At 40.5% G+C, this 26545-nt stretch overlaps 1 protein-coding gene across 3 annotated transcripts in view; it reads right to left on the bottom strand.

The window, feature by feature from the left end:
• The window catches only part of nox4 (NADPH oxidase 4), a 125185-nt gene that overhangs the window by 30759 nt on the left and 67881 nt on the right, over positions 1-26545 (bottom strand). For all 3 annotated transcript variants that reach the window (XM_033022454.1, XM_033022452.1, XM_033022453.1), the window contains exons 12-13: positions 8551-8611; positions 6291-6372 (exon numbers count right to left, since the gene is read on the bottom strand). In XM_033022454.1, the coding sequence (XP_032878345.1) occupies positions 6291-6372; positions 8551-8611 (143 nt within the window). The remainder of the gene's footprint in view (positions 1-6290; positions 6373-8550; positions 8612-26545) is intronic.

The raw sequence follows: 26545 nt of genomic DNA, 5'->3' as shown, positions 1-26545 counted from the left end.
CATCCTCTCACAAACCTACGGTACCATTAAGGCCCAAAATACATGTGGTCAGCCCCTTTGGTACAGACACATCACCCACATGACCTGACATTGGACTCCCAAGATTGAACTCAGGCATGAGAAAAGATTACCAGGAGGAAATAATGGAAGGATGTTCATAAATCTCCTTAAAAAGCACAATGATCCCACTGACCATTCATCACCAATGACCATTTAAAATGGAGTTTTTCAGACGGCACTGACAAGCTTGAGTCCATATGTTGGAAGCACATGTAACATCAGTGTAAATAGCAGAAAGAGCACATCACTTCTGCATACCTATCCCATGAGGCACTTCTATTTCATCTGTAGTCATCATTTATTGTCTTTCTGCTGACTGGTTAGCATGCAACAAAAGCTTTTCACTGTACCTCGGTACACGTGACAATAAGCTAAATTAACTAGTCTGCTTGTCCGACATTGGTGACATTAGTCACGTGGCAGCCACAGAACTAAACTGGAAACAAATCATCCTCGATTCAAAAACCACCTGAGAACACAAATTTGTGCGGACTGCCATCCTAAGCAATTTTAATCTGCTATTACATTCTTACACTTCCCATCTCCCCAGTAGTGCAATAGTGGGACTTTTAATACCTATTTCTTCAGACAGTAAATTAATCGTCGTGATTGTTATTTGAGATTTCACAAATTGCACTTCCATGATTATTTCACTGTTCCCAGTTCTCACGGATACATCACTTAATTCACTCAGCCCTATTTAACATTCAGAGAGCACAGGCTGAGGTGATAATTGTTCAGGAAGCCAAGCCTCAGGGCAAAAAGACTAGCGGGACAGACTGCTGACAGGAAAATACTACATATTTTCCTTTGTCTGCTTGGATTAGAACTGTGAACACTTCTATTGAGTTCTTGATCACATGTCATGAAGTACAAAGAGGGTAGTTGTCAGCTCATATCAAGTTACCACAAGTAGAAAAAGTGGAGAGGAATGTGGTACATGGAATTAGCAAGATCCTTCTCGCATCACTCATTCCTGCATTAATAAATAAACTGCACATTTTAAGAAGCAATAACTGAAGCTAATACTGCTCAAGATGTGGCTCATCATTTAAAGTGTCTCATTTCCATTTCCTTCAAGCTTTTTCTTGGATTATCTTCCCCATGAGATCCACTTCCTCAGTCTCTAAAGTTCTTTTAAGTCTGTTGATGTTGTTAATTGCTTCTTCTCCTTGGAACTTCAATCACTGCAATATCCTCCCATCATCACTTTTATTTTTTTTTAAGAATCCTTGTCACTATCCTTGCAAAACTGCTGTTCCATTCCAAGCCAATTTTTGCCCTTGTAAATTTGTGTGATATTTTGAGAACTCCATGTTTGCTTCCTTCCGCTTTCCACTGCAGCATGAAAATAGATATTATAGTAAAATGCGAGAGCTTGACCGATGATAACAGAAACATACAAATGCTCCTTGACCCCTTAAACTATCTGCAACTTTTTGACATGATTGGTTATTCCTCCCTCCCACTGTCCAGCTGGGTGGGACAGAATTAATCTAGCTCCAGTCACTCTAATACCTCGAAGATTTTCCTTGGGCATCTGGTTATTTCTCATCCACATGATGTACCTTGACACATATTGGTGACAACTATCTCGAAGGTGTCAACATCTCTCCTGCCCTGTCCCCCATCTCCAAACTGACAGATTGCTTTTACAGTGGTGGATTAAAGATACTTTCACCAACATTGGGAAGCAAATTTTATCCTGGGACCATTATTTCTGTCCTTGTCCCTAAGAATTGACTATGATGAATTGGGCAGTTTGAAATCTTGGGGGTCATATTAGCCTAATAACCCCCTTTCACTAAGATTGTTTTCACTCCGGTTAACATACCCTGCTTCACTATCATGCACTGAAAACATTGTTCATGCTTTTGTTGTCACAAGGTTTGACTGTCCCAATTGACAAACACTTGGTTTTACCAGTTCTACACTTTGATGCTTGAGACCATCCAGAGTTCGATTGGAGAGACAAAGAACTGCAGATGCTAGAATCATGTGTAGAACACAAACTGTTGGAATAACTCAGGGGGTCAGGCAACATCTCTGGAGGACATGGATAGGTGATGTTTCAGGTCAGGATCTTTCTTCAGCATTCTGACTCCTACCTCACACCTTGTGCCATTTACCTATTACCTTTGTGCTTGCTGGTCTATGCTTGCTTCCAGTGAAACAAAGTTTTAACGTTTTCCATTGTTTTCAGATTACTTCATGCCTCATCTTTACACATCCACCTATCCAAAACTCACCAAAATACTGCACTTCTGACTTGTTCAGTATCCTAGCTTCAATTATTCTACGATTGAAGTCTTGCCATGAAACTGCCAGGGTCTTACAGCAACAGAATTCCCTTTATTTTGTTCCATCACCTGCACCAGTACCTTTATGCATCAAGGATCGGGTTCATTTTTGAGTGTGTAACGTAGAATGGATAAGGGAGAGCCAGTTGATGTGGTGTATCTGAACTTTCAAAAAGCCTTTGACAAGGTCCCACACGAGAGATTAGTGTGCAAAATTAAAGCACATGGTATTGGGGGTAGGGTATTGACATGGATAGAGAACTGGTTGGCAGACAGGAATCAAAGAGTAGGAATTAATGGATCCCTTTCAGAATGGCAGGCAGCGACTAGTGGGGTGCCGCAAAGCTCGGTGCTGGGACCCCAGTTATTTACAATATATATTAACGAGTTAGACGAGGGAATTAAATGTAACATCTCCAAGTTTGCAGATGACACAAAGCTGGGTGGCAGTGTGAGCTGTGAGGAGGATGCTATGAGGCTCCAGGGTGACTTAGGTTGGGTGAGTGGGCAGATGCATGGCAGATGCAGTATAATGTGGATAAAATGTGAGGTTATCCACTTTGGTGGCAAGACCAGGAAAGCAGATTATTATCTGATTGGTGTCAGATTAGGAAACGGGGAGGTGCATTGAGACCTGTGTGTCCTTATACATCAGTCACTGAAAGTAAGCATGCAGGTACAGCAGGCAGTGAAGAAAGCCTTCGTGTTGGCCTTCATTGCGAGAGGATTTGAGTTTAAGAGCAAGGAAGTTCTACTGGTGAGACTGGACCTGGAGTATTATGTGCAGTTTTGGTCTCCTAATTTGAGGAAGGACATTATTGCTATTGAAGGAGTGCAGCGTAGGTTCATCAGGTTAATTCCCGGGATAGCGAGACTGACATATGATGAAAGAATGGGTCGACTGGGCAGGTATTCACTGGAATTTAGAAGGATGAGAGGGAATCTTATCGAAACATATAAAATTCTTAAAGGATTGGACAGGTTAGATGCTGGAATTTTTTTCCTGAAGTTGGGGGAATCCAGAACCAGGGGTCACAGTTTAAGAATAAGGGGTAGGCCATTTAGGACTGAGATGAAGAAAAACGTTTTCACCCAGAGAGTTGTGATTCTGTGGAATTCTGTGCCCGGCAGTGGAGGCCAATTCACTGGATGTTTTCAAGAGAGAGTTAGATTTAGCTCTTAGGGCTAATGGAATCAAGGGATTTGGGGGAAAAAAGCAGGAACGGGGTACTGATTTTGGATGATCAGCCATGATCATATTGAATGGCAGTCCTGACTTGTAACTTTTCTACGTTAAAGATACAATATTTTTGCATGCAAAATAAGTTTATTACAGTAGATTTAGACATGAGTGAGTAGAACTTTTTCCAGATTGTTACAGACAAATAATGGGCATAAATGGGCAGGATTTGGTGAAAATTTGAAGATGATCTGTTGTATACCTTATCATCTATTTAACACATGAACCAGTGGTACTATTGTGCTCTGAATTGATTGCAGAAACATCTGCCAGTTTGGAGTTAAGTATATTAAAAATAGTCCATGATGACATTATTTTGACCATGATACAGTTTCCTGAAATGTATACCGTCAGTGAACCACCTATCCATATACAATAGAGAGCCTCTTTTTCTGTGACTTCAATCTTTTTCTGTTTTTGTTCCAGACTCTTAGTATCTATAATATATTGTCTTATTTGAAGTGAGCCCTAAGGGATGTTTGGATGTGCACTTTATGAAATGCATGTAATGGACAGAAAATGATGGAAAGCTCAGTCAGCATCTGTAAAAACAATTTAATATATTGCACACATTCCTTCATCGGATATTAGGAAAGGTCAAAGCTAGAAATCTATCTTGTCTTTTCCTTTTATTCATGCTGAGTGACCCGTTGAATACTGCCAAAATATTCAGGAGTATATGCCAGTATTTTTTATTTTTAAAACCATGCTCAGCAAGTTGAAGAAATATCTGCATTTCTGAAACTAGCATTAAGAAACCATACAGCACAGAAATGCTCTGTCCATGCTGACCATCAAGCACCCACTTATTTACAGTACTACCGTGTACTGTACTGTAATTTACAGTAATACCGTGAGCCACCATTTGGTCCATACCGTTCTAAACTTTGGAAATTTCAGTGCTCATGTCAATACTTCTTAAATGTTGTGGGAATTCTACCACCTCCACCCTTTCAGATAGTGTAGCAATGTTACAAAATTTTGAGATTTTAAAAATCAAGTCTGTAATTTATCCCATCAGATAAAGCATAAAAATAAGTTTAATTTGACATCTAATTCACTTTCATATCTCAAGTATTTAAAAAGTTATGGCCATTTTCATACTCGGAAATGAGCATCTTGTTCCCTATTGATTTTCTATGGACATAACAAAAAAGTTGTGATCGTGAACAGTCAAAAGCCCATAACTTTCTTAAAAATTAAGAGAACTGAATGAAATTTTCAGTTATCATAGATTGAAGCATTCTGAAACAAATATAAAATAATCTTACTTGGATGACCTGAAATTAAAGCATATAATTAGTTAGTTACCTAATTGTAGCTAATTTCAGACTTCAATTACTAGATCTAAACATCTATCCATTTCTTAATAAATGATTAACATTTTTAAATAGCCTAAATGTCCAAATAATATTCACAAATAATTCACAATAAAACATGATTTTTAAATCTCATTTACATTAATTTATAGGCCAAATGGAAGGAATTCAGTGTTTAATTGCTGTAAATAAATGCCCATTTAAATCAGCTTTCCAGTGGGTCCCTGTGGAACGCGCTGGTTTAGAACGTTCACATTGCGGTAGATTTGTGCCTCAAATGCCGAGAAAAATACTGCGCGATATAATGGGCCCAAATTGAGCTACTCGCAATATTAAATTTTGTATAAAGGGATCTTTAGAAGCCCTTTTGAATGTAAAAATATACAACCTAACTTCTGCTATTTTCTTTATGAGACCCTGCGGTTGCTGGCGCTCGCGGGTTTAAAGATTGATTTTTAAACTACTATAACTATTATACGAGGCCTTTAAACCTAATAATAGCTTTTGCGACGGGGTCTTCCAGCGATTTTTCGTTAATAATTAACTAGGCTGAACATCTTCGATTTGAACAGCCTAGAGAAAATCGCGTTTTAAACCCGCCCCCTCTAAACGGCGCCAAAATCGCGCACACCCGTAGCGGCAGATTTTCAAAGAGGCTTCAGGTAGGCTTTGCAACATACCTAGATAGTGCATTCCTTTCCGTGTTCTCGTACTTAAATATAATTAAGCCATTTAAAAGCCCATTACATCATAACCAAGTCACATCTAATTCATCTAGTATATACTTGGACTTTCAGCAGGGTTTGTTGGGCATTACTCTGGAAGAAGGACCTTGGCTTTAGCACTTCACAGCTTGGGCAGACACAGAAACATCCAAAAACGTTATTCTATAATTGCTGACATCTATGAACTCACACCCACTTTCAGCTTCAATAGAGCCTGGAAAAGTTACCACACAAAATGCAGGAGTAACTCAGCAGCATATCTGGAGTAACTCAGCACCTCTGGAGAAAAGGCAGCATATTTGGAGAAAAGGAGTAGGTGACGTTTCAGGTCAAGACCCTTCTTCTTCAGATCTGAAGAAGGGTCTCAACCCAAAACGTCACCTATTCCTTTTCTCCAGAGGTGCTGAGTTACTCCAACAATTTGTGTCTATCTTCAGGGGAAATGTTAGATTGTTTAACCATTTGTTCTCACGGTCAAAGAATAAATGAAAGATGAATTCTTGCCTGTATAGGTTTGGCTCCAAGATTATGAGAGATCAACTATTGTTATTAAAACAATATTATAATAGCATTATAATATTAAAAGTGGTTAGAAATGAGATTGTCATTTGCATTGGAAATAATGGTAACATTTACTCAGACTTACTTTGGATAATTTCTCTGCTGCAGTATGGGCAGGATTTCTGCATCCATGTTTGTTTCAGACAGTAGCAGCTCCCTAAATCTTTCTGCAAGAACAAAGGTTTAAAACAAATCCAAAGTATTTCATTACAACTGTTATGTTATTGTTGCTAAGCACTGAACCAACTTATTGCAATATAGTGCAGTGGTTACAGTCTTCAGTCCATACTAGCCAGTTTGTAAAGTCCATCATGATTAACATTTTCCTTTGTGGTTTTTGTAAATTTAGGTCATTTTTATTTTCTATCCTGAATTTGTATATCTATTACAAAAATGAACAAAGCTGCATTAGGAATCAATCAACATCAATGACGGGACTCAGTTGGTAAAACAGCATCAGTGGAAAATAATTCAGTTCAATGGCCCTTCATCAGAACTGAAAAACTGAGTAAATATATTTTTTTGCAATTTGAAACCTACTTTTTTTTCACTTTTCAATTAATTTAACGTCAATGACCCTAAATATTGATACTTGCAACTAACTTGGATGCTGCTTAATCCGTTTAGAATTTCTCCAATTTTTGTTTATTGTTTTTTTGATTTTCAGTACCTGCAATTTCTTGCTCCAGTCTATATTACTAAAAGACTGATATTGACCACTTCCTGTTGTTCTGTATATTTATTTTAGAAAAAACGCTGCCACTTATGGCTGTGATTTTTGGCCATCTTATTCAGAGTCCCCCTCCGCATCGCAGGACAAGAGGATTTTTCCCATAGATTAAAAATAAAAGAGTTATTAGTGTTAAAAAAATGTTGAGATTCTCTCTCCTGAAGGCCACGCCCCTTCCGGAGGGTCTATAAAACCCGGAACTGTTGAGTGCCTCAGTCAGTCACTGCCAGATGGGGGGAAGCAAGAGGGTCACGTCTTTCAGTCTAGCTGTGAATAACAGCTAACACATGTCTACTAAACTGTGAGTAATTTTACTGACCTGTCAGTGCCCTTAATGTGGTTTGAAAATATAGTTTGGAAATGCTAAAGCTGTGTTGCCTTTGGTTTGGAAATACTAAAGCTGTGTTGCCTTTGGTTTGGAAATGCTAAAGCTGTGTTGCCTAATTAAAATTGCCTTGCCTAATTAAAGTTGCCTTGCGTAATTAAAGTTGCCTTGCCAAATTAAAGTTGCCTTGCCTTCTATATAATAGAAAAGTCTAATCTTGACCATTTCCTGTTTGCACTTTATATTAATTTTAGAAAAAAAACTACCACGTACGGCTGTGATTTTTGGCCATCTTACTCAGAGTCCACCTCCGCTCATCAGATACTGAGGATTTTTCCCATCAAAGAAAAATAAGAGTTATTAGTGTTTAAAAAATGTTGAGATTCTCTCTCCTGTCAATCACGCCATGAAGGCCATGCCCCTTCTGATGGGGGGGGGGGGGGGGGCGGGACTATCAAACCCAGAAGTGTGGACGTGGCTCAGTCTCTGCAAGATGGAGGAGGGAGAGGTCACGACTCGCTGTCTTTAGTGGCCTTGCACTCTGCTTAAAATGGTATGAAACTGCACTTGAATTTGGTGGCCTTGCACCCTGTTTGAAGTGGTAAGAAGCTGCACTTGAATTTGGTGGCCTTGCACCCTGCTTGAAATGGAATTTCAAGGAATAGCCGTGAGTCAACTGCCAGCCCACCAGCTGTGAGTGAGTGAGCTGCCAGCACAACAGGCTTGAGTGACTGAGCCGCCAGCCCAAGAATCCATTTGGCCCACAATGTCCATACTAGCCCTCTGGAAATCAGCCCATTCAGCCCACATACCAGCCCATTCAGCCCACATACTAGTGCTCCAGAAAGCCCCTCCCCCCCTCTGGCCACCAATATTGGAATTGGTGGAGAGGTGGAATATTGCATTGGGGAACCAGCCCTCCTGTGTGATGCTTGGGACCTAACGGATCCCAATTAGTCTAGTAATATATAGTAGTGGATGCACAAAGTCCAAACCAGGTCTTGGGTAGTAGTCAGAGAGCAGAAAATTAAACCATGCCAAAACTGTTTTTACATAAAAGTTTCTCTTCAGCCTGGAATAGTTTTGAATTTCTTGAAGTACATCAATACTTACAACAGAGAAGCTGTAAATCACAAATGAGCTGAAGGGAAAAGGAATTCATTTAGCAACCCTTTAACTACTAAGGTTACAGGAAAGATTAGGGGGGTGAATCCAACTTTATAACTTGGTTAGTGTAGGACTCAGGAAACATTATAGCTAGTGAATTCAATTGTAAAGTTTTGGACTTACCTGTCCAATCTCCCAGAACACGGAGGTGGATGCCAAATGTTCTTCGGTTTTCTGCAGGACTCTAGGAAATAAAACGTATAAATATTTGTGCCATGAAATATCCAGCATTGTTTTACTCTATTAACTGTAAACAATTTAGGATTTCTGCATTCACATTCCCTAAATTAATTTTGAAAAACCATCATTGGGAAATTTCAGGTGTCAGCAAAAAGATTTCTAAAACTAATGCTAAACGCATCAGGCTGTGGGGGAAAAAAACAATCCAGCATTGTCTCCCACTCTTCTGTATGTGGGGACAGCAGCTGAGAAGAGGGTCTCAGAACCCAAGATCTGCTCTCTGGCCGGGCATCAAAATTGCACTTGGACATGAAAATATCCATTTACGTCAGTAACTTTCAGCTTCAGGAAAAGAGATGAGAAACTGGAGAAGGAAGAACCATCATTCACTACAAATGAAAAATGCATTTTGAGGCAAATTGGGAAACTAAATAATTCTGCCATTGATGAACTAATATGGGTATTTGCCTTTATTCACATAGCAAATTTAACTACAGCCTTCATGATTCAGCGGTAGTAAATCAGATTTCATCATTAGAAACCAATTTTATTCAGCTCCAGTACCTTACTCATCTTACTCACCATTCTCCTCTACTCCAAGACACCAAGTTTTGTTCCGTGTGAAATACGAGAAAAGTTATGTAGGTTTAAACAATCGTGACATCAGCATGTCAGTCTCCATGAAGATAACGCCCCTTCCGGCACCCACTGGAGAATAAAACCTCGGAGGCGGGGCTGAGTAAACAAGCCGTGCTAATTAAGTCTGAAGGAGTGGAGTCGGGGAAGCCGCTGTGTGGAGTCGGGGAAGCCGCTGAGTGGAGTCAGGAAAACCGCTGTGTGGAGTCGGGAGGTGCTGTGTGGTGCAGTGGCCGCTGAATGGAGTCCATCCCCCCACATCCCCCCTTCTCCCCTCCCTTCCTCCTCACATACCCCCCTTTCCCCTTCCCTCCTTCCACCCCATAAACCCACACCCTCCTTTACCCCACCCCTGGTCTATCTATATCAAATTGATAACCACAATATCTGGCATAGAGTCATACAGAACGGAAACCGTCCCTCCAGCCCAACTTGTTCATGCCAATCAAGATGCTCGATCTAATCTAGTCCCATTTGCCTGTATGGACCCATATCCCTGTGAACCTTTCTATTCCATGTACCAGTACAAGTTTATTTTAATGCTGTGATAGTATCGTTTAGTTTAGAGATACAGTGCAAAACCAGGCCCTTCAACGCACTGAGTCCACACTGACCCATAATCCCCCCACACTAACGCTGTCCTACACACACTGGGGACAATTTATAATTTTACCAAGCAACTTAGCCTACAAACATGTACTTCTTTGGAGTGTCGGAAGAAATCCGAGCGCTCTGAGAAAACCCACGCAGGTCACGGGGAGAACATACAAATTCCTTACAGACAGTACCCCTAGTCAGGATCAAACCTGGGTCGCTGGCACTGAGAGGCAGCAACTCTACCGCTGTGTCACTGTGCCACCTGCCTCAGCTATCTTCTCTGGCAGGTCATTCCATATACCCACCACCCTCTGTCTGTGAGAAAAAGTTATCCTTCGGGTTCATTTTAAATCTTGCCCCTCTCACCTTAAACATATGTCCTCTTGCTTTTGATTCCCAACCCTGGGTAAAAACTCAACCCCCTGCCCTCCAAGGCATCATGTTGATCCTTCTGCTACCCGTTTGCACCACCCACTAGTAGTGCTAATGCTTTCTGACTCCTCATGAACATCCAGTTCATGCCTGTTGCCTTATCGTATATTGCTGCAGTGAAATGAGAAACATGGAACTTTTGCCTCAATTTCCCATCCTTTCACCCATGTGCAATCCATCTTTCACAATCTGAAATGCTTTCTTCAATCAAGCCATTGAGACTGTTACAAAAATGTACGTCAGACTCCCTCCTTCCAAGAATTTCTTCAAATTCAGCCACCATTGAAACTGCTTCAATTGTTCACAATTAGCTTCGCAAGATCACACACAGCAAAGATCATTCTCAGCCTTGTGCTCATCACATGAACTGCAGAAATATCCATAGAAACTTTTCCTATCCATTTGCAATGTGCATATACAAAGATCATCATTTTTACAATAATGGAAATGTCATTTTAATCAAAATGTTTGTGGTTAGTTGTGATCAATCTTCCCAGCCACGGGACATCACTGCAAGAATTACTCAGGGCAGTGACCTTGGCATGATCATCAACAGTTGGTTGTCAATGATTTACCACCCATTATAAGATCTGAATTAGGAATATTCACTGATAACAGCTTTTTGTCTAATTCCAATTGCAACTCCTCGGCAAATGAAAGTCCATGTTTGCAAGGGTAGAAACAGAGAAACATAGAAAATAGGTGCAGGAGTAGGCCAGGCGGACCTTCGAGCCAGCATCACCATTCAATATGATCGTGGCAGATCATCCAAAATCAGTACCCCGTTCCTGCATTCTCCCCATATCCCTTGATTCCGTTAGACCGAGGAGCTATATCTAACTCTTGTAAGGCTTGCAATGAATATTGGAGCAATATTCCAACCACTTAGCCTAAACTATCAGTGACATTACCATCACCAGGTACCCCATCATCAATATCGTGGAAGTCACCACTCACCAGAAAACCAACAGAACCATGTACGTAAATATTATGGCAACAAGTGCAGGACTGGGGCTGCATGTCCGGAAACGAGTGCCTCTCCTCCGACACTTAAAAAAAAAATTCTACCATCTACTCAGTGGGATGAGGGAGTACTCTATTATTTCAGTAGCTTTATTTAAGAAACTGCAGGGGCAGCAGTTTTACACTGAGGATCAGTGATTAACTATGATTATTTTATTCTGTTTACCTTTCACAGATTGGTGCTATAAATCAGAGCTAGGAGTTCACCAAGTACAATTAATCAAGTAAGGTTAGTTCATAGAAGGGGTAGATAGAATTTTATCCATGAGTTTTACAATCCTTTTGAGACCAGATTGCCTTATATAAATATTTTCTGAACATTCTCGGTTTTGAAGCTTCTAAAATATTCTTGCAAAAATCAGGAGCTACAATTTTCTTTATGCAGTCATCATTCTTTACAAACCTATCAGATTTTACACACTATGTTCTTCGTTAAGTGATCGGCAAAACAGCTTAGAATATTACGCACATATTTATCAGACTAACTAGGTGCAGATCTTGGTGGGGCACAGAGGAATGGCTAGAGGGGAAAGAAGGGGGCAGTTATATGGTGGAAGAAGAGAGAGGGACTGGAGTCATGTAGATGCCTAAGATCGGAGAATCCAGTGTTTATGCTATTGTATTGTAAGCTACCCAAGTGGAATATGAAGTGTCTACGCTAGGCCTTCAAGGTCGGCAGAGGAGCGGTAGGTAAAGGAGTTCTTGATTGGTTGAGAAGGTAATTGTTTGGGAAATTTTCAGGTTTTTTTTCAGAGGAGCGGGTGATTTAAAAACCAGTTGGGCCAGCCTGCAACACATACCTTCAAGGTCGGCAGAGGAGCGCAGGTGAAGGAGTGAGTGCGGGGATTGGCTGAAGAATTTAATTAGAAAATCGGTAAGTTAGCGAATGATTACATTTATCAGCTAATGTAATCAAGGTTTGCTCTAGGGGAGCGGCCTTGTCAAGGGAAGTGCCTTGTGAGAAAAGTGCGAGTCTTTAGCTCAAGAGTCTTCAGCGAGGAGGCTGAGGGAGGAAACTACTGGAGATGTGGGATTCAGGGACACTGCTGGTGCCTCTGGCTGCAACAACTGTGGAAAATGTGTCCAGGTTCAGCTCCTGAAGGACTATGTTGGGGCACTAGAGAGGCAACTGTCAGAGATAGCAGAGTCAATGGATATGGGGAGAAGGCAGGAACAGGGTACTGATTGTGGATGATCAGCCAGGATCAAAGTGAATGGTGGTGCTGGCTCGAAGGGCCGAATGGCCTACACCTGCACTTATTGTCTATGGTCACATCGAGAACACCGGATACAGTAGATGAGGTTACACAAGGTGCATGTGAACCTCTGTCGCACCTGGAAGGACTGCTGTGATCCTTGGATGTAGGAGAATTAGGAGGTATACCCCCAAGCATAGAATCGTCCACCATTTTGACATACACCTACATTAAGTCTGCCAAGGTCTGCTGGATCTCCTGGTTGCTATCCATTTGAATTCCTCTTCCCATTCCCATACTATCCCTTCTGTCCTGTTCTGCCCATTGCTCCATGCAAACTGGAGGAGCAACACCTCATATTACACTTACCTCCCAATGGTATAAACATTGAATCCTCCAACTACATAACCAACTTTCCTTTCTTTTCCCATATAACCCCTCCCCCATCCCGTGTCCCACATGAACTTGCACCTATTTCTCCTCGTCCAATTTTTTCCTCTAACTTCAATATTCGCAGATCATCAATACTTTTGTCTCACAACCTGTCTTTTCATCTCTGGCCATTTGGCCAACCCTCTGCCTATCTAGCAACCCTCCTCACCTGTGTCAGCCTATTACTTGCAAGGCTTATCCTGCCTCTCCTCTCTTTTAGCTTTCTTTCTCCACCCCCACCCCCAAAGTTCGGTCTGAAGAAGGATCCTGTCCTGATGCGTCACCTATCCATGTTCTCCTGAGATGCTGCCTGATCCATTAAGCTACTCCCACAACCCTAAGATTTTTTTGCCTCCACCACAGCGAGGAGGTGCTTGGTGGATACACTGTGGTGGTGTTAATTTGTGTTTACTTTTGTTATTATTGTATGATGTATGTATGACTGCAGGCACGAAATTTCGTTCAGACCGTAAGGTCTGAATGACAATAAAGGGATTCAATTCAATTCAATTCAATTCAATTGTGTCAAGCAGTTTCCTCAACTTTGTTTTCACTACTGGCATTCTGCTCCACCCCATCTCCACTCAAACAAACGCAATGATATTTCAGCCTCCAGTATAACCGGACTCTACTGTCAGACTCGTGGGCTGGTCCAGCCACAAAGTGAAAAGTCACTCAGAACTAGTACAAGTGTTCAGACATTTATATTTAAACACAGGTACATGGAAGCCTCTTCCTTGGTGAGAAGCATCAGATGACAGCCACCAATTCCATTGAGATTACATTGAGAAATTACATTGAGATCTTGAAAAAGGTAAGTCTTGAAATAGAGGAGATGCAAGGAACTATAGATGCTGGAATCTTGAGCAAAAAAACACGCAAAGTGCTGAAGTAACTCATCGGGTGAGCAACATCTCTGGAGAATATTTTGAATCCGAATGTTGGCTATCCTTAGCACTGCTGCTAGAACTGCTGCCTCACAGCATCAGGGATCAGAGTTTGATACTGACCTCAGGTGCTCTCTGTTCAAGAAGGGACTGTAGATGCTGGAAAATCGAAGGTAGACAAAAGTGCTGGAGAAACTCAGCGGGTGGGGCAGCATCTATGGAGTGAAGGAAATAGGCAACGTTTCGGGCCGAAACCCGTCTGAAGAAGGGTTTCAATCTGAAGAAGGGTTTCAGTCTCAAGAAGGGTTTCGGCCCGAAACGTTGCCTATTTCCTTCGCTCCATAGATGCTGCCGCACCCGCTGAGTTTCTCCAGCACTTTTGTCTACCTTTGGGTGCTTTCTGTGTGGAGTTTGCATGTACTCCCTGTGATTGCATGGTTTTCTTCCGGTTGCTCGGGTTTCTTCCTGCATCACAAAGATGAGCAGGTTTGCAGGTTATATGGTCTCTGTAAATTGCCTGCAGTGTAGGGTGTGCACGAGAAAGTAGGATAGTAGAGAACTGGTATAGGAACGGGTTGTCAATGATTTGGTGGGCTGAATGCCCTATTTTCATGGTGTTTCTCTAAACTAAACATCTTGGTCGGAAGAAGAGTTTCGACCCAAAAGAATCGCTTAACCATTGTCTCCTGAGGTGCTGCCTGACCCGTTGAGCTACTCCTGCATTTTGTGATTCAAATAGAATTTGAATCCAGCCTTACTTTACCAACACTTTCAAGTCTATTTTAAGACTTAAAACAGACTCTAAAGTGTTGGTAAAGTAAGACTGGATTCAAATTGTATTTCTTTGTTCTTGTTTAACAGATCTAGCAACTGTTAAACTCTCACATGGCTTATAATTTATGAAAATGGCTGTGATATTCGCAACACTGAAAATGTGTGTTTCATGCACTGTGTAATAAATTGAACAGATGAAACCATCTACAAACATTTAAAAGAAAATTAATTCACAGAAGAAAGATTCTGGGACAAAGACCAGAGACTCTCAAGAGGCTGCACACGCTGAGGAAATCTGAAAATATATGCATTCCCTTAGATGTGCTTGCTACTCATTGAAAAACCATGGTAGATACGTCAATTCTTTTCTGCTAAAGTCATTTCACAGCTTGAGTTTGTTATAATAATTTGGGACTCGTGTTGATTCTACCAGTTGACAAATAACTCAAATGATTTATTACCCAAAAGCACCACAATATTGAATTTAACAGTTTCCCAGACTAGGAAATAGAGCGATTTCATTATTTGATTTTACATTGTGCTTAATGGATAAATTTGTTCTCATTACTGTACCTAAAGTAATTTGTTCTGTGCAAAATATTTCAAAAGATGTCTTAAAATAGTCTGTTAATCAATGATTAACATACCCCTCCAAAGCTAATTTCATTCTCAACCATAATGAAAAAAAATCTTTTACTACAAGAAATAGCTAAAGAATAAGTTCCTCTGAGTTGACAGCAAAGAAATAAAACAAAATAATATATTTCTACTGAATTACTTTAATTTAAAAAAAACAGCAAAAATATAGATTTTTACAATAATTGATGGCCTGGTCATGGAGTGAAGCTGGCCAGAATGTGTGGAGAGGCTTTCAAGCACAAGTAAACCTAGTTGATATAATTAGAGAATATCAGAAGACGACAGGATGTGCGAAAGATCTGGGAAAGTTCTCTTGATTGGAAACAATGTCACCTGGTAGATGTACATGCCATTTTTCATTGTGAAAGAAGCTCCCTAGAGGGTGGTAAGCAAAATGTTGCAGAGACTAGGGAGAATCGGTATTTTTAAATAAAAATAAACAGACATGCATTCTAACTGAAACTCCATATGGTTTACATGTGATTCTGATTGTTATGAGATTGCGTAATCATATGGAAACGTGATATTCTCATAAATTTTTGGTAAGACCTCACATCAAAACATAAACATCTGATTCTCCCTTCCTTTCAAACTTACAGAAACGTAGTAATCAAGAAACCTGATCAGTGGAACAGATGTACTTCAGATGCCTTATCTTATTCAAGCAAAGACCTTAACAAGAAAAGAAAGGTAAAATACTGCACTTTCTATAAATCTGAAATATAAACAGTCGCTGCTGGAAATACTCTGCAGGCCATGCAATATCTTTGGAGAGATGAAAAGTGTTAACATTACCAGTCAACGATGGTACATTAGAACCTGATAAACTGAAGAGGAAACAAGTTTTAAGATGCAGGATAAGGCAAGAGTGGAGAAATGAGGGGGAAAACACAATGTCTGTGATAAGTGGCGCGCAAGAAAGAATACACAACAAAAAATTTGTAAGAAAAATTCTTCAAAGCTATGAGAGGAACGTGGAATGAATGTTAGATATGTGAAATCTAAAATCCAAAGGCACTGTAGATGCAGATTATTTTAAATTGTTGAATTCAGAGTTGAGATTTGAATCGTCTGATTTACTGCACACAACCAGGTCACAACTGCATGTGGAGAATAAATACATTAAGAGGTCACAACAGATATATTTACTCTCATGCAACTGGAAATGAAAACCTCTTCAAGTATAGGTATGTCTCTCTTGGGGGCTCTGAAGATTATTACAATATTTATTTTCCAAGCAACCACAGGAGATAATCACATCTCTATCAATATGGGCCTGTCCCACTTAGGCGACTTAGGCGACTTAAGGAGTGGAGACACTTTTAAAGAAGCCAGAGATACACGGCTGTGAAGCTCGGCGGACATTTAACATTACCGGTCGGTTATCCTTGGTTCTGAAAATTATTGCTTACCTTTTTTTTCCCAATGAGCCAATGAAATTCACCGTTCAGCACCGGCTACAATCTACGAGAACCTCCGAGAACCTTTGACCTCCTGGCAACACATTAGGACCTCCTGGCGACCCATCTACGGCTCGAGAATTCACGCTATTCTCAATGGAAGCTTCATTCTAGTCGTCGCTAATTTTTCAACATGTTGAAAAATTCAACATGTTGAAAAATTCACGGCAAGCATAATGAGGCCGCGACTAGTTCCTAGAATGCAGGAACTCCTCACGGCCATGAAGGAGACTCCCCGGCAACTACCCACGAACATGTGGTGATCATGTGGCGACTGCATAGTCCCCTGCAGTCACCTAAGTGGGGCAGGCGCATCACATAGCACAAATCATGATGGGGAATAGATATGGAGAATGCACAGAATTTTTTATCCAGGCTAGGGGAGTCAAAAATAATACATATGTTTAAGGTGAGAGGGGAAAGATTTATTACAAACCTGAGGAAAACTTTTTTCACTCAAAAGGTGGTTATTATTTGGAGCAAGCTGGCAGAGGAGGTTGTGTGACATATACTATCATAGCATTTAAAAGACACTGGACAGGTACATGCTTAGGAAAGGTTTAGAGGAATATGGGCCAAACACAAATGGGACTAGGTTGAGTGGGGCATCATGGTTGGCTTGGACAACGTGGCCTGTTTTCATGCTGTACTACTCTCTGATTAGTGCTGGGACCCTAGCTATTTGTGATGAAAGTGAATGACAATGTGGGAGGCAAGACCAGTAGATTTGTGGATGACATGAAGATTGACAGTTTTTGATAGTGTGGAAGGTAATCATAGATAATCAGAGGTAATGATGTGTTGGTTAAATGGGTGAAAAATGGCAGAGTTTAATTCAGACAATATGATGCATTAAGATTGATAATGAGATGAGGACCTACAAGGTGAGTGGTAGAATCTGAGGGAGAACTGAGGAACAACGGGTCCTTGGAGTAGAATTTCATAGATCCTAAAAGGAGACAATATAACGGGGCAAAGTGCTTAGCAAGTCATATAAGATATTGGCTTTCATTAGTCAAGTCATTGAAAACAGAATGAGGGAGATTATGCTTCAACGTGATAAACCTTGGTCAGACCACAGCTGGAGTATTGTGCAGTTCTGGTCAGCTAGGTCCAAGAAGAATGTTATAATGCTGTAGATGGTGCAGAGTTGATTCACCAGAATATTGCCTGATATGGAGCTGTTCCGTTATGAGGAGAGACTCCTAACATGCATCACCTCACATTTGTCTGATTTAAACTTCTTCTGCCATTATTTAGGCCACTTCACCAACAGATCAATCTAGGTCTGTTCACCTTGGAGCAGAGAAGATTAAGACCTTAACTTGTTCAGGACTTTAATCAGGACAATTCGGGATCTTAATTTGTGAGCCAGTCCCATATTTCTCCATAACTACTATTAAACAAATTGAGTTATGGTTACTGATCCAAAAGTGCTCACCCTATGCAGTCACTTGTCTTATTTTAGTTTAGTGATAGAGTGCGGAAACAGGCCCTTCAGCCCACCGAGTCCGTGCCGACCAGCGATACTCACACATTAACACTACCCTACACACACTAGGGATAATTTTTACATTTATTCCAAGCCAATTAATCTACAAACCTGAACGTCTTTGGAGTGTGGGATAAAACTGAAGATTTCAGAGAAAACCCACGTAGGTCACGGGGAGAACGTACAAACTCCGCATACAAGCACCCGTAGTCAGGGTCGAACCTGGGTCTCACAGCAACTATACTGCTACACCATCGTGCCATCCAAATTCATTTCCTAAGAGGAGGTCCAGTGTTGCACTCTCCAGTAGGGCCTACGGTATATTGATTAAGGAACCTTTCTAGGATACATTTAACAAATATCACCTTTACATTGTGGGAGACCCAGTCAATTCTGAAATCTCCCACCAATACTACCCTATTATTTTTACAGCTACTTGCAATCTCACTGCGCATTGCTCCCATAAATCCAGCTGACTCGTGGGATTTATTTGTAGATTATGTGGAGAAGGCTGCAGCAGCGTAACCCACAGGAGAAAAGAAATCCCCAAGAAAAACGTACAGATTTCTTCCTAAAGGGCCTGTCCCACTACGGCGACCTAATTGGCAAGTTTAGAAGAGTTTAGGAGAGTTTGAAAAAGTGTCATATTGAAGATCTCCTTCGACTATGTAGAAGACCTCCTTCGACCTCCTTCGACTATGTTGAAGACTATCTACGACTACCATTGATTACCTTCGACTACCCTCGATTACCTTCGAATAACATGCCGACCTACAACGACCTACTTCAACTAAACCTACGAGTTAAAAATATATCGATTTTTTTCCATGGCGACCTTTTATTTTCTCACGGGCATTTTTCAGCATGTTGAAAAATATGTCGCGACCTACCTGAGGCCTCGAGTATGCGGGGACTACTCTCAAGCATGAAGGAGAGTTACCTCCTAGGACCTTGTGTCGACCATGCTGCGAGTATGAGTCAAGGGCAAACTCTTCTAAACTCGCCAATTGGGACAATCCCTTAACTACTGGATTTCCACATTTCACTGCATATGTGCCTACTCTAGATGTTCCTAAAAGAATTTAGAAGCACTGCCAGATCACTGTAATTCCCATTGTAAGTTTCATATGTTTTCTAATGTTTTGGATACATCTTGTTAAAATGCACAGATCTCCTTGTAGAACCATGTGAAAAAGCAGTGGAATGGAACTGGCCAGATTGCTCTTCAAAGAGTCAGTATGCAGCCGATGTACTTAATGACCTACTTCGGTGCTGAATTCATTCATTGATTCTATGATATAAAGTATTTATATCAGTATTCAAGCTGTATATTAATTTCCCTTTTTGATTCTGTATAAAACAAATATTCATGAAAAAGACTGTTGTGCAATTTATAACAGAATCACGAGTGATACCAAAAGGAATAATAATGCATGAAAATGGGTCTTTGTACTGAGTGCTTTTGAGATGTAACTTTGTGGCCTCATTCCCATCACAGACCTCTGTGTATATTTTTCTCCAACCATTTTGCTGCCTCTTAAAGTTGCTTAAAACCCATTATATGATGATCGTTTCCAGTTCTATGTTTCTTTTCTTAAGTGCTGCCTGACCCAAGGATTAAATATTTGTCTTTTTTATATCAGATTTACAGTATCCTCAGCATTTTGCTTTTTTCCTACACCAAATTGCTTGGTGAAGCATGACCTTTTAAGTGGTGACAATACTGCATATCAAAGGTTTTACTGACAAAAATGATTTATTTTATTACAGAACTACAGGCTTTCAATTATGTGACTTTATACAGAAGAGCATCAACTAAACCATTCAATTATTTTTTTTAAACTGAAAATTATTTTAAAAGCCCTGAAAATTAATAAGAATGAAAATGAAAAACTAGATTCCAAAACATACTGCCAATTCCATTGAAGGGAATGAATAGCTGATAAAACTCAAAGAAAAATATTTATGACCTAGAGTTTACTGTCAAACAATGGAGAGAATGGTGTACCAACTAATCTATGCATGATTGTTGCTGCAACTCATATTTTACAGTGAAATGCAGAATTACACAAGTTGCTGTTTGGGTTTTTATGTTAACAGCATCTCACTTTCTGATTTATCACTGAAATGCATTGAATCAAATAACGCTTGACTAGCAGATGTTATTCATATTAATACATCAACAAACTCCAAATTCTTTTCCTTCGGTGTTGCACAGTAAAACAATCAATGTTGCAGTAAGCCTGGTCATTTTAATGGGAGTACAGGAAACAAGGGCCCAGTAAATTTCAAGTTATCATGGGAAACAGAACCAGGTGAGTTTCAAGGCAGGGTGGAAAACAAAACCAGCTGAGTTCAATAGGAGCACAGGAAGAGGGGCCACAGTGAGGCGAAAGGGAGTGCAGGAACCGGAGCCCTGGTACGTGAAATGGAGTGCAGGAACCTGGGATAATGTCAGGATAATGAGAGCAAGAGAAGCAGGGACTTGGGTGGTTTAAAGGAAACAAGGGTCCCATAGCCGCAGTGAATCAAACTGGGTTGCAGGAGCCAGAGCCCCAGTGAGTTGGAAGGAAGCAGAGCAAACATCACCTGGTGGGCCAGATGCTGTGCCATCGGGATTTTAGAATAGTTGGATTATTGGAGTTTTACGGTAATAAATAGTGGCTATTTCATGTGCCTGGAATGCCACAACTGATTTCACATCTACATGCTATCTTAGGATGCATTGCCAAATCTGGTAAGATGAAAACTCTACTTGAATTCTCAGGTAACAATGCCTTTGATTCAAGCTGCTACAAACCAATGTGAATAAGTGCTGATATATAGGATAACAACTGCATATTTTTTTGTGGCTTCATTATTACGTAAACATGCTCATGCTACACAGCTGACACCATATATGCCCACATTGTCAATGGCAGAAACCATTCAGATGGTAACGGATCTTGCATGTGCAGAGGTTGTGCCATCTTCTAGTTTCTTATTTACAGAGTTTGTACGTTCGTCCCGTGACATGCGTGGGTTTTCTCCGAGATCTGCGGTTTCCTCCCACACTCCAAAGATGTACAGGTTTGTAGGTTAATTGTTTTGGTACAATAATTGTGAATTGTATATAATTGTAATTTGTCCCTAGTGTGTGTAGGATAATGTGCGGGGATTGTTGGTCAGAGTGGACTCTATGGGCCGAAGGGCCAGTTTCCACGCTGTATCTCTAAACTAAACTAAGTAACAGGCTAGATTCCACAAGACAAAAACAATTAATTAGTTGACAATGTCCATTTTGTTAGTGGTCACTGAACATTTGCTAATGGCTAGAGAGATTTCATGCCTACCAGCAATCATTATGAGTGCGCACAATCTGAGAATTTCAGGCTCAAACAAGTGCAAGCACTCATAAATATTGATTGACACGACCCTGCACAGCAACCAAACACTCATTCTGAAATATTCAGTCAGGTATTGTTGTCCATTATAACACAAATTCAGCAGTGCAGCCATCCAAGTAAGACCAATTTCCAATGACATCTCCCGTCAGACTTTACATTGTCTGCAATATTCTGTTACCATGGCAACTTGTGCAATTCCTATTAAACGCGCCTTTCAATGGCTCAGTTTTTCTTTGTGTCTCCTCTACAGACAGGCAAGGGTTGGGATGATATTGAAGGATCTTCGCTGCAAACCTTTGGTAATGGATGCATGATGTGGATATCCCATTCCCTGATGAGAGGCACTGTTAGGCACCTTTTAGAGGAGTTTGCCAATAGATAGCACTAAGCTGGCTAAGCAACTAATGGCAAACTAGATAGTAAAATGCCATATTTCTGAATGTGTTTTACACATTGTCCCTCGTCTGTACAAACATGGATTAAAGTTGAAGCTGAAATATCACATTTCTTCTTTTTTGTTTTTAAATACAAGGAATTCTGAAATAACTATTTTGAGGGAAATATACTTGATACATACAAAATATGTTTAACACGTCTGGGCTTTCACAGTGAATAGCTGTAGGCTCTGCCACTATTCACTGGTACTTGATCAATCTGCATGGGACATACCAAGTTAAGATGCCAGGAGACAATGCATGCTGATTTTGGGCAACAAGCCAGGTGCAGTAAGATTTGACCCAATATATTCAGAAAACTACCGTTCTGAACAGACAACATTGCAGAAGCAGTCTTATAGAGTCATAGAGTGATACAGTGTGGAAACAGGCCCTTCAAACCAACCTGCGCACACCAGCCAACATGTACCAGCTACACTTGTCCCACTTGCCTGTGTTTGGTCCATGTCCCTCCAAACCTCTCTTATCCATGTACCTGTCTAACTGCTTCTTCAATGTTGGGATAGTCCCTGCCTCAATTACCTCATCTGGCAGCTTGTTCCATACATCCACCACCCTTTGTGTGAAAAAGTTACCCCTCAAATTCTTATTGAATCTTTTCCCCTTCACCTTAATCCTATGTCCCATGGTCCTTGATTCACCTACCCTGGGTAAGAGACTGTGCACCTACCCAATCTATTCCTCTCATGATCTTCTACACCTCTATAAGATTACACCTCATCCTCCTGCATTCCAAGGAATAGAGACCCAGCCTATTCAACCTCTGCCTATAGATCAGACCCTCTAGTCCTGGCAACAGAGGGAAGTAGTGAGCAGTGTTAAATCTACAGACCAAATGATAACAGAATACTCAAACTGCCTTTGATCTTTCAATTAATTTTCTGTCACTCAAAGGTCAACCATTTCAAAATTCTTGTGAATTACTGCAATCCCCCCTCTAACACCCTATCCCATCAAATTAAGAGGACCTATTTCAACTCGTATCTCAAAGCCGCAAAGCAGATGCTGGAGCTCACAATGAGAACATGGAGCTGAACAGTTGGAAAGTATCAATTATCAATGTGACGAAACCCAATCGGCCAGAGGTAATTGGACCATATGGAATGTAGTGTACATATAAAGATCTTCATACCTTACCCAAATTCAAAACATTCCATTAATGTTTCAATGAAGCATGGCTGATTTAGCCCATTAACACGAGTCAAATTAAATAAAGAATGCTGGAAAAATCTACTAGCTCAGGCGCATCTAAAGGCAGAAATAATTAGCATGTCAAGTTGATAAGTTTGTTTTTCACTCAACAGATGCTCCTTAATCTGTTAAGTATTTCCAAAATTTTCTGACCTAATTTCAGATTTCTTGCTTCAACTGTATTTTGCTTTTGTCAGATCATATTACCCGGTCTTTATTTGGAGATGGATCTACTGCAATTTACATTGTAGAAGAAGCTAGTGAATTAATCAACCTCTTTTGTACTGTAACTGCAGTGGGCCCAAGACCAAGTATTATGATTTGACTAAATCTGTTGGTCTATCACTGGAGAACTCCAAATTGAGTTTAATTTAAGGCAGTGCTTTCTTCCTCAGACTGTATCTTCTATTTCAAAGATTTATTATTTTCTTGAGCTTGCAGCTTCATGAGCTACATTCTCTGACAAAGTGTTCTCTGCTCAAAAAAATCCTCTACATATAATTTTCTCCCAAACTCTCAGTATTGATTTGGAATTGATGAACATTGCTGACCCCTAAAAAGATGAAACCATTTAGTCCTATTCACTCTACCATTTACTTTACTACCAAACAAATGGTTGCTTGAATCTCCTCTTGAACTTTTCCATTCCAGTGGAAATCTCATCAGCATTTCAAATTTTAAAATCCATGGTCTCACTCTATTAAATTGAAATAATGGGGTCTGGTGGTTTGCTCAAGCTCCACTTAGTTTACAACAACATAAGTTGCATTGTCGTTGTGCTATCAATATAAAGCGTTATGTGCCTCTTCCTCAAAAATATTCAAACATTCTGCTTCCATGGTCTTTTGAAGAAGAGAATTCCAAAATTTTGTGGCCATTGAGAGCAGAAGATTTTGTCTTCGTTCTGTATTTAATGGAGTTCCCCTTCCTTTTCAACAATTAACCCCTTATCTGTAACTGATGTATATCCTGTTGTATCATTTGTCCGTCTTCTTCACTCTCCGCAATGCCAGCCATTTTTGTATAGTCCGCAAACTTACTAATCAACCCATCTATATTTTCAATCAAGTAATAGATATACCTATTCCATTGATCTTGGCCAAACATCGCTGGTCAGAAACCTCCAATAGAATGACAACCTTCCACCACTACCCTCTGTCTTCTCTGGCCATTTCTGAATCCTAACTACCAAGTCATCATTATTAATGTTTAATGTTTTATGTGTCTTCCTAAAGGGCCTGTCCCACTTTCCCGAGTTATTCACGAATTCTCCTGAGTTATTCACAAATTTTCCCGAGTTTTCAAACTCGCAGAATGTTCGTAACGAGTCCTTAGGAGGCCGTAGGAGTCCGTGGATGAATCATAGCGGCTCGTTATGCCAGCCGTAGGTACTCGGGGTAAGTCGGGACGTTTTTTCGGTCTGATGGAAAATGTCCACGAGTAATAAAATAGCCCCGAGTACCAACGGCTGGCATAACGAGCCATTACGATATATCCACGGATCCTACGGCCTCCTACGAGCATTCTGCGAGTTTGAAAACTCGGGAGAATTTGTGAATAACTCAGGAAAATTCGTGAATAACTCGAGAAAGTGGGACAGGCTCTTAACTGTCACTATGTCATGTTGTCAACAGTGTTGGCAGAGCACCACGGTAAATTTCTTGTATGTGAATACTTGGCGAATAAACTTATTCATTCATTCATAGAAACATAGAAATTAGGTGCAGGAGTAGGCCATTCGGCCCTTCGAGCCTGCACCGCCATTCAATATGATCATGGCTGATCATCCAACTCAGTATCCCGTACCTGCCTTCACTCCATACCTCCTGATCCCCTTAGCCACAAGGGCCACATCTAACTCCCTCTTAAATATAGCCAATGAACTGGCCTCAACTACCTTCTGTGGCAGAGAATTGCAGAGATTCACCACTCTCTGTGTGAAAAAAAATTTTCTCATCTCGGTCCTAAAAGACTTCCCCCTTATCCTTAAACTGTGATCCCTTGTTCTGGACTTCCCCAACATCGGGAACAATCTTCCTGCATCTAGCCTGTCCAACCCCTTAAGAATTTTGTAAGTTTCTATAAGATCCCCCCTCAATCTTCTAAATTCTAGCGAGTACAAGCCAAGTCTATCCAGTCTTTCTTCATATGAAAGTCCTGACATCCCAGGAATCAGTCTGGTGAACCTTGGCAAGAATGTCTTTCCTCAGATTAGTAGACCAAAACTGTACGCAATACTCCAGGTGTGGTCTCACCATGACCCTGTACAACTGCAGTAGAACCTCCCTGCTCCTATACTCAAATCTCATACGTCTTAATCTTCTGGATCAGCCTACCATGAAGGACCTTACTAAAGTCCATGTAGACAAGGTCCATAAACCTAGCTTTATCAGTCACCTTTGTCATCTCCTGAGAAAATACATAACCTGCCTTCAACAAAACCATGCTGACTGTTTCTAATTGGCCCATTCTCTTCCTTATTTACTGTAGATCCTATCCCTAAGAACCTTCTCCAAATTGATCTGAGGATCACCAGCCCATAAATTCTTAGATTATCCCTTTTTCCTTTTTTAACCCACTGAGTTACTCCTGTACTGTGTTTTTATTGTAAAGTACATTGGTCAGTTGCAGTTCATCTTAACCAAATATAAATAAGCTAAAACTAATGTGCTCAAAATGGTAAACCTCATGTTTAAATATGTTTTGTAAAACTACAGATCTCACTCTGTACCTAAACAGGTAACAAGATAAAATAGCAAAATCTCATATAAATTGAATTTCTACATCCACTGAAGCAAAACATGTGCTGTTTGCATCTCCTGTATAATATTTCAGTGGAGGTGGGAGACAAAGGTGACCTAAATGTTTGGCTACGATATTAAAGGTGAAACTGGTAATTTATGGAACTAACATGCAAATTGCCACATTTATATGCTCACAATTAAACAAACATGGGATGCTAACAGGACGTGGCTTATTAATTCACTTGTTTTCGCTTCTAAGTGAGTGTTTCCAAGTGTTTATGCTAGTTCTTGATTTTCTTGATTTTGTTGTAAACCACTTTGGGCTGGAACACTTGAATATGCTAATTTGCGACTTACTTAGATATGCCACAAACGTTTCTGCATGTTGTTAATTTTTTTTATCCCAGACATCTGCATATGATTATAATGGGCACATATAAGGGGCGCCACAGTAGCACAGCGGTAGAGTTGCTGCCTTCAAGCACTTACAGCGCCAGAGACCCAGGTTTGATCCTGACTAGAGGTGCTGGGTGTATGGATTTCATAGGTTTTCCCCGTGGCCGCGTGGGTTTTCTCCGAGAACTCCAGTTACCT

Source organism: Amblyraja radiata, chromosome 6 (assembly GCF_010909765.2).
Source record: "Amblyraja radiata isolate CabotCenter1 chromosome 6, sAmbRad1.1.pri, whole genome shotgun sequence".
Classification (NCBI taxonomy): Eukaryota; Metazoa; Chordata; class Chondrichthyes; order Rajiformes; family Rajidae; genus Amblyraja; species Amblyraja radiata.
This window is presented reverse-complemented; position numbering and strand designations above follow the sequence as displayed.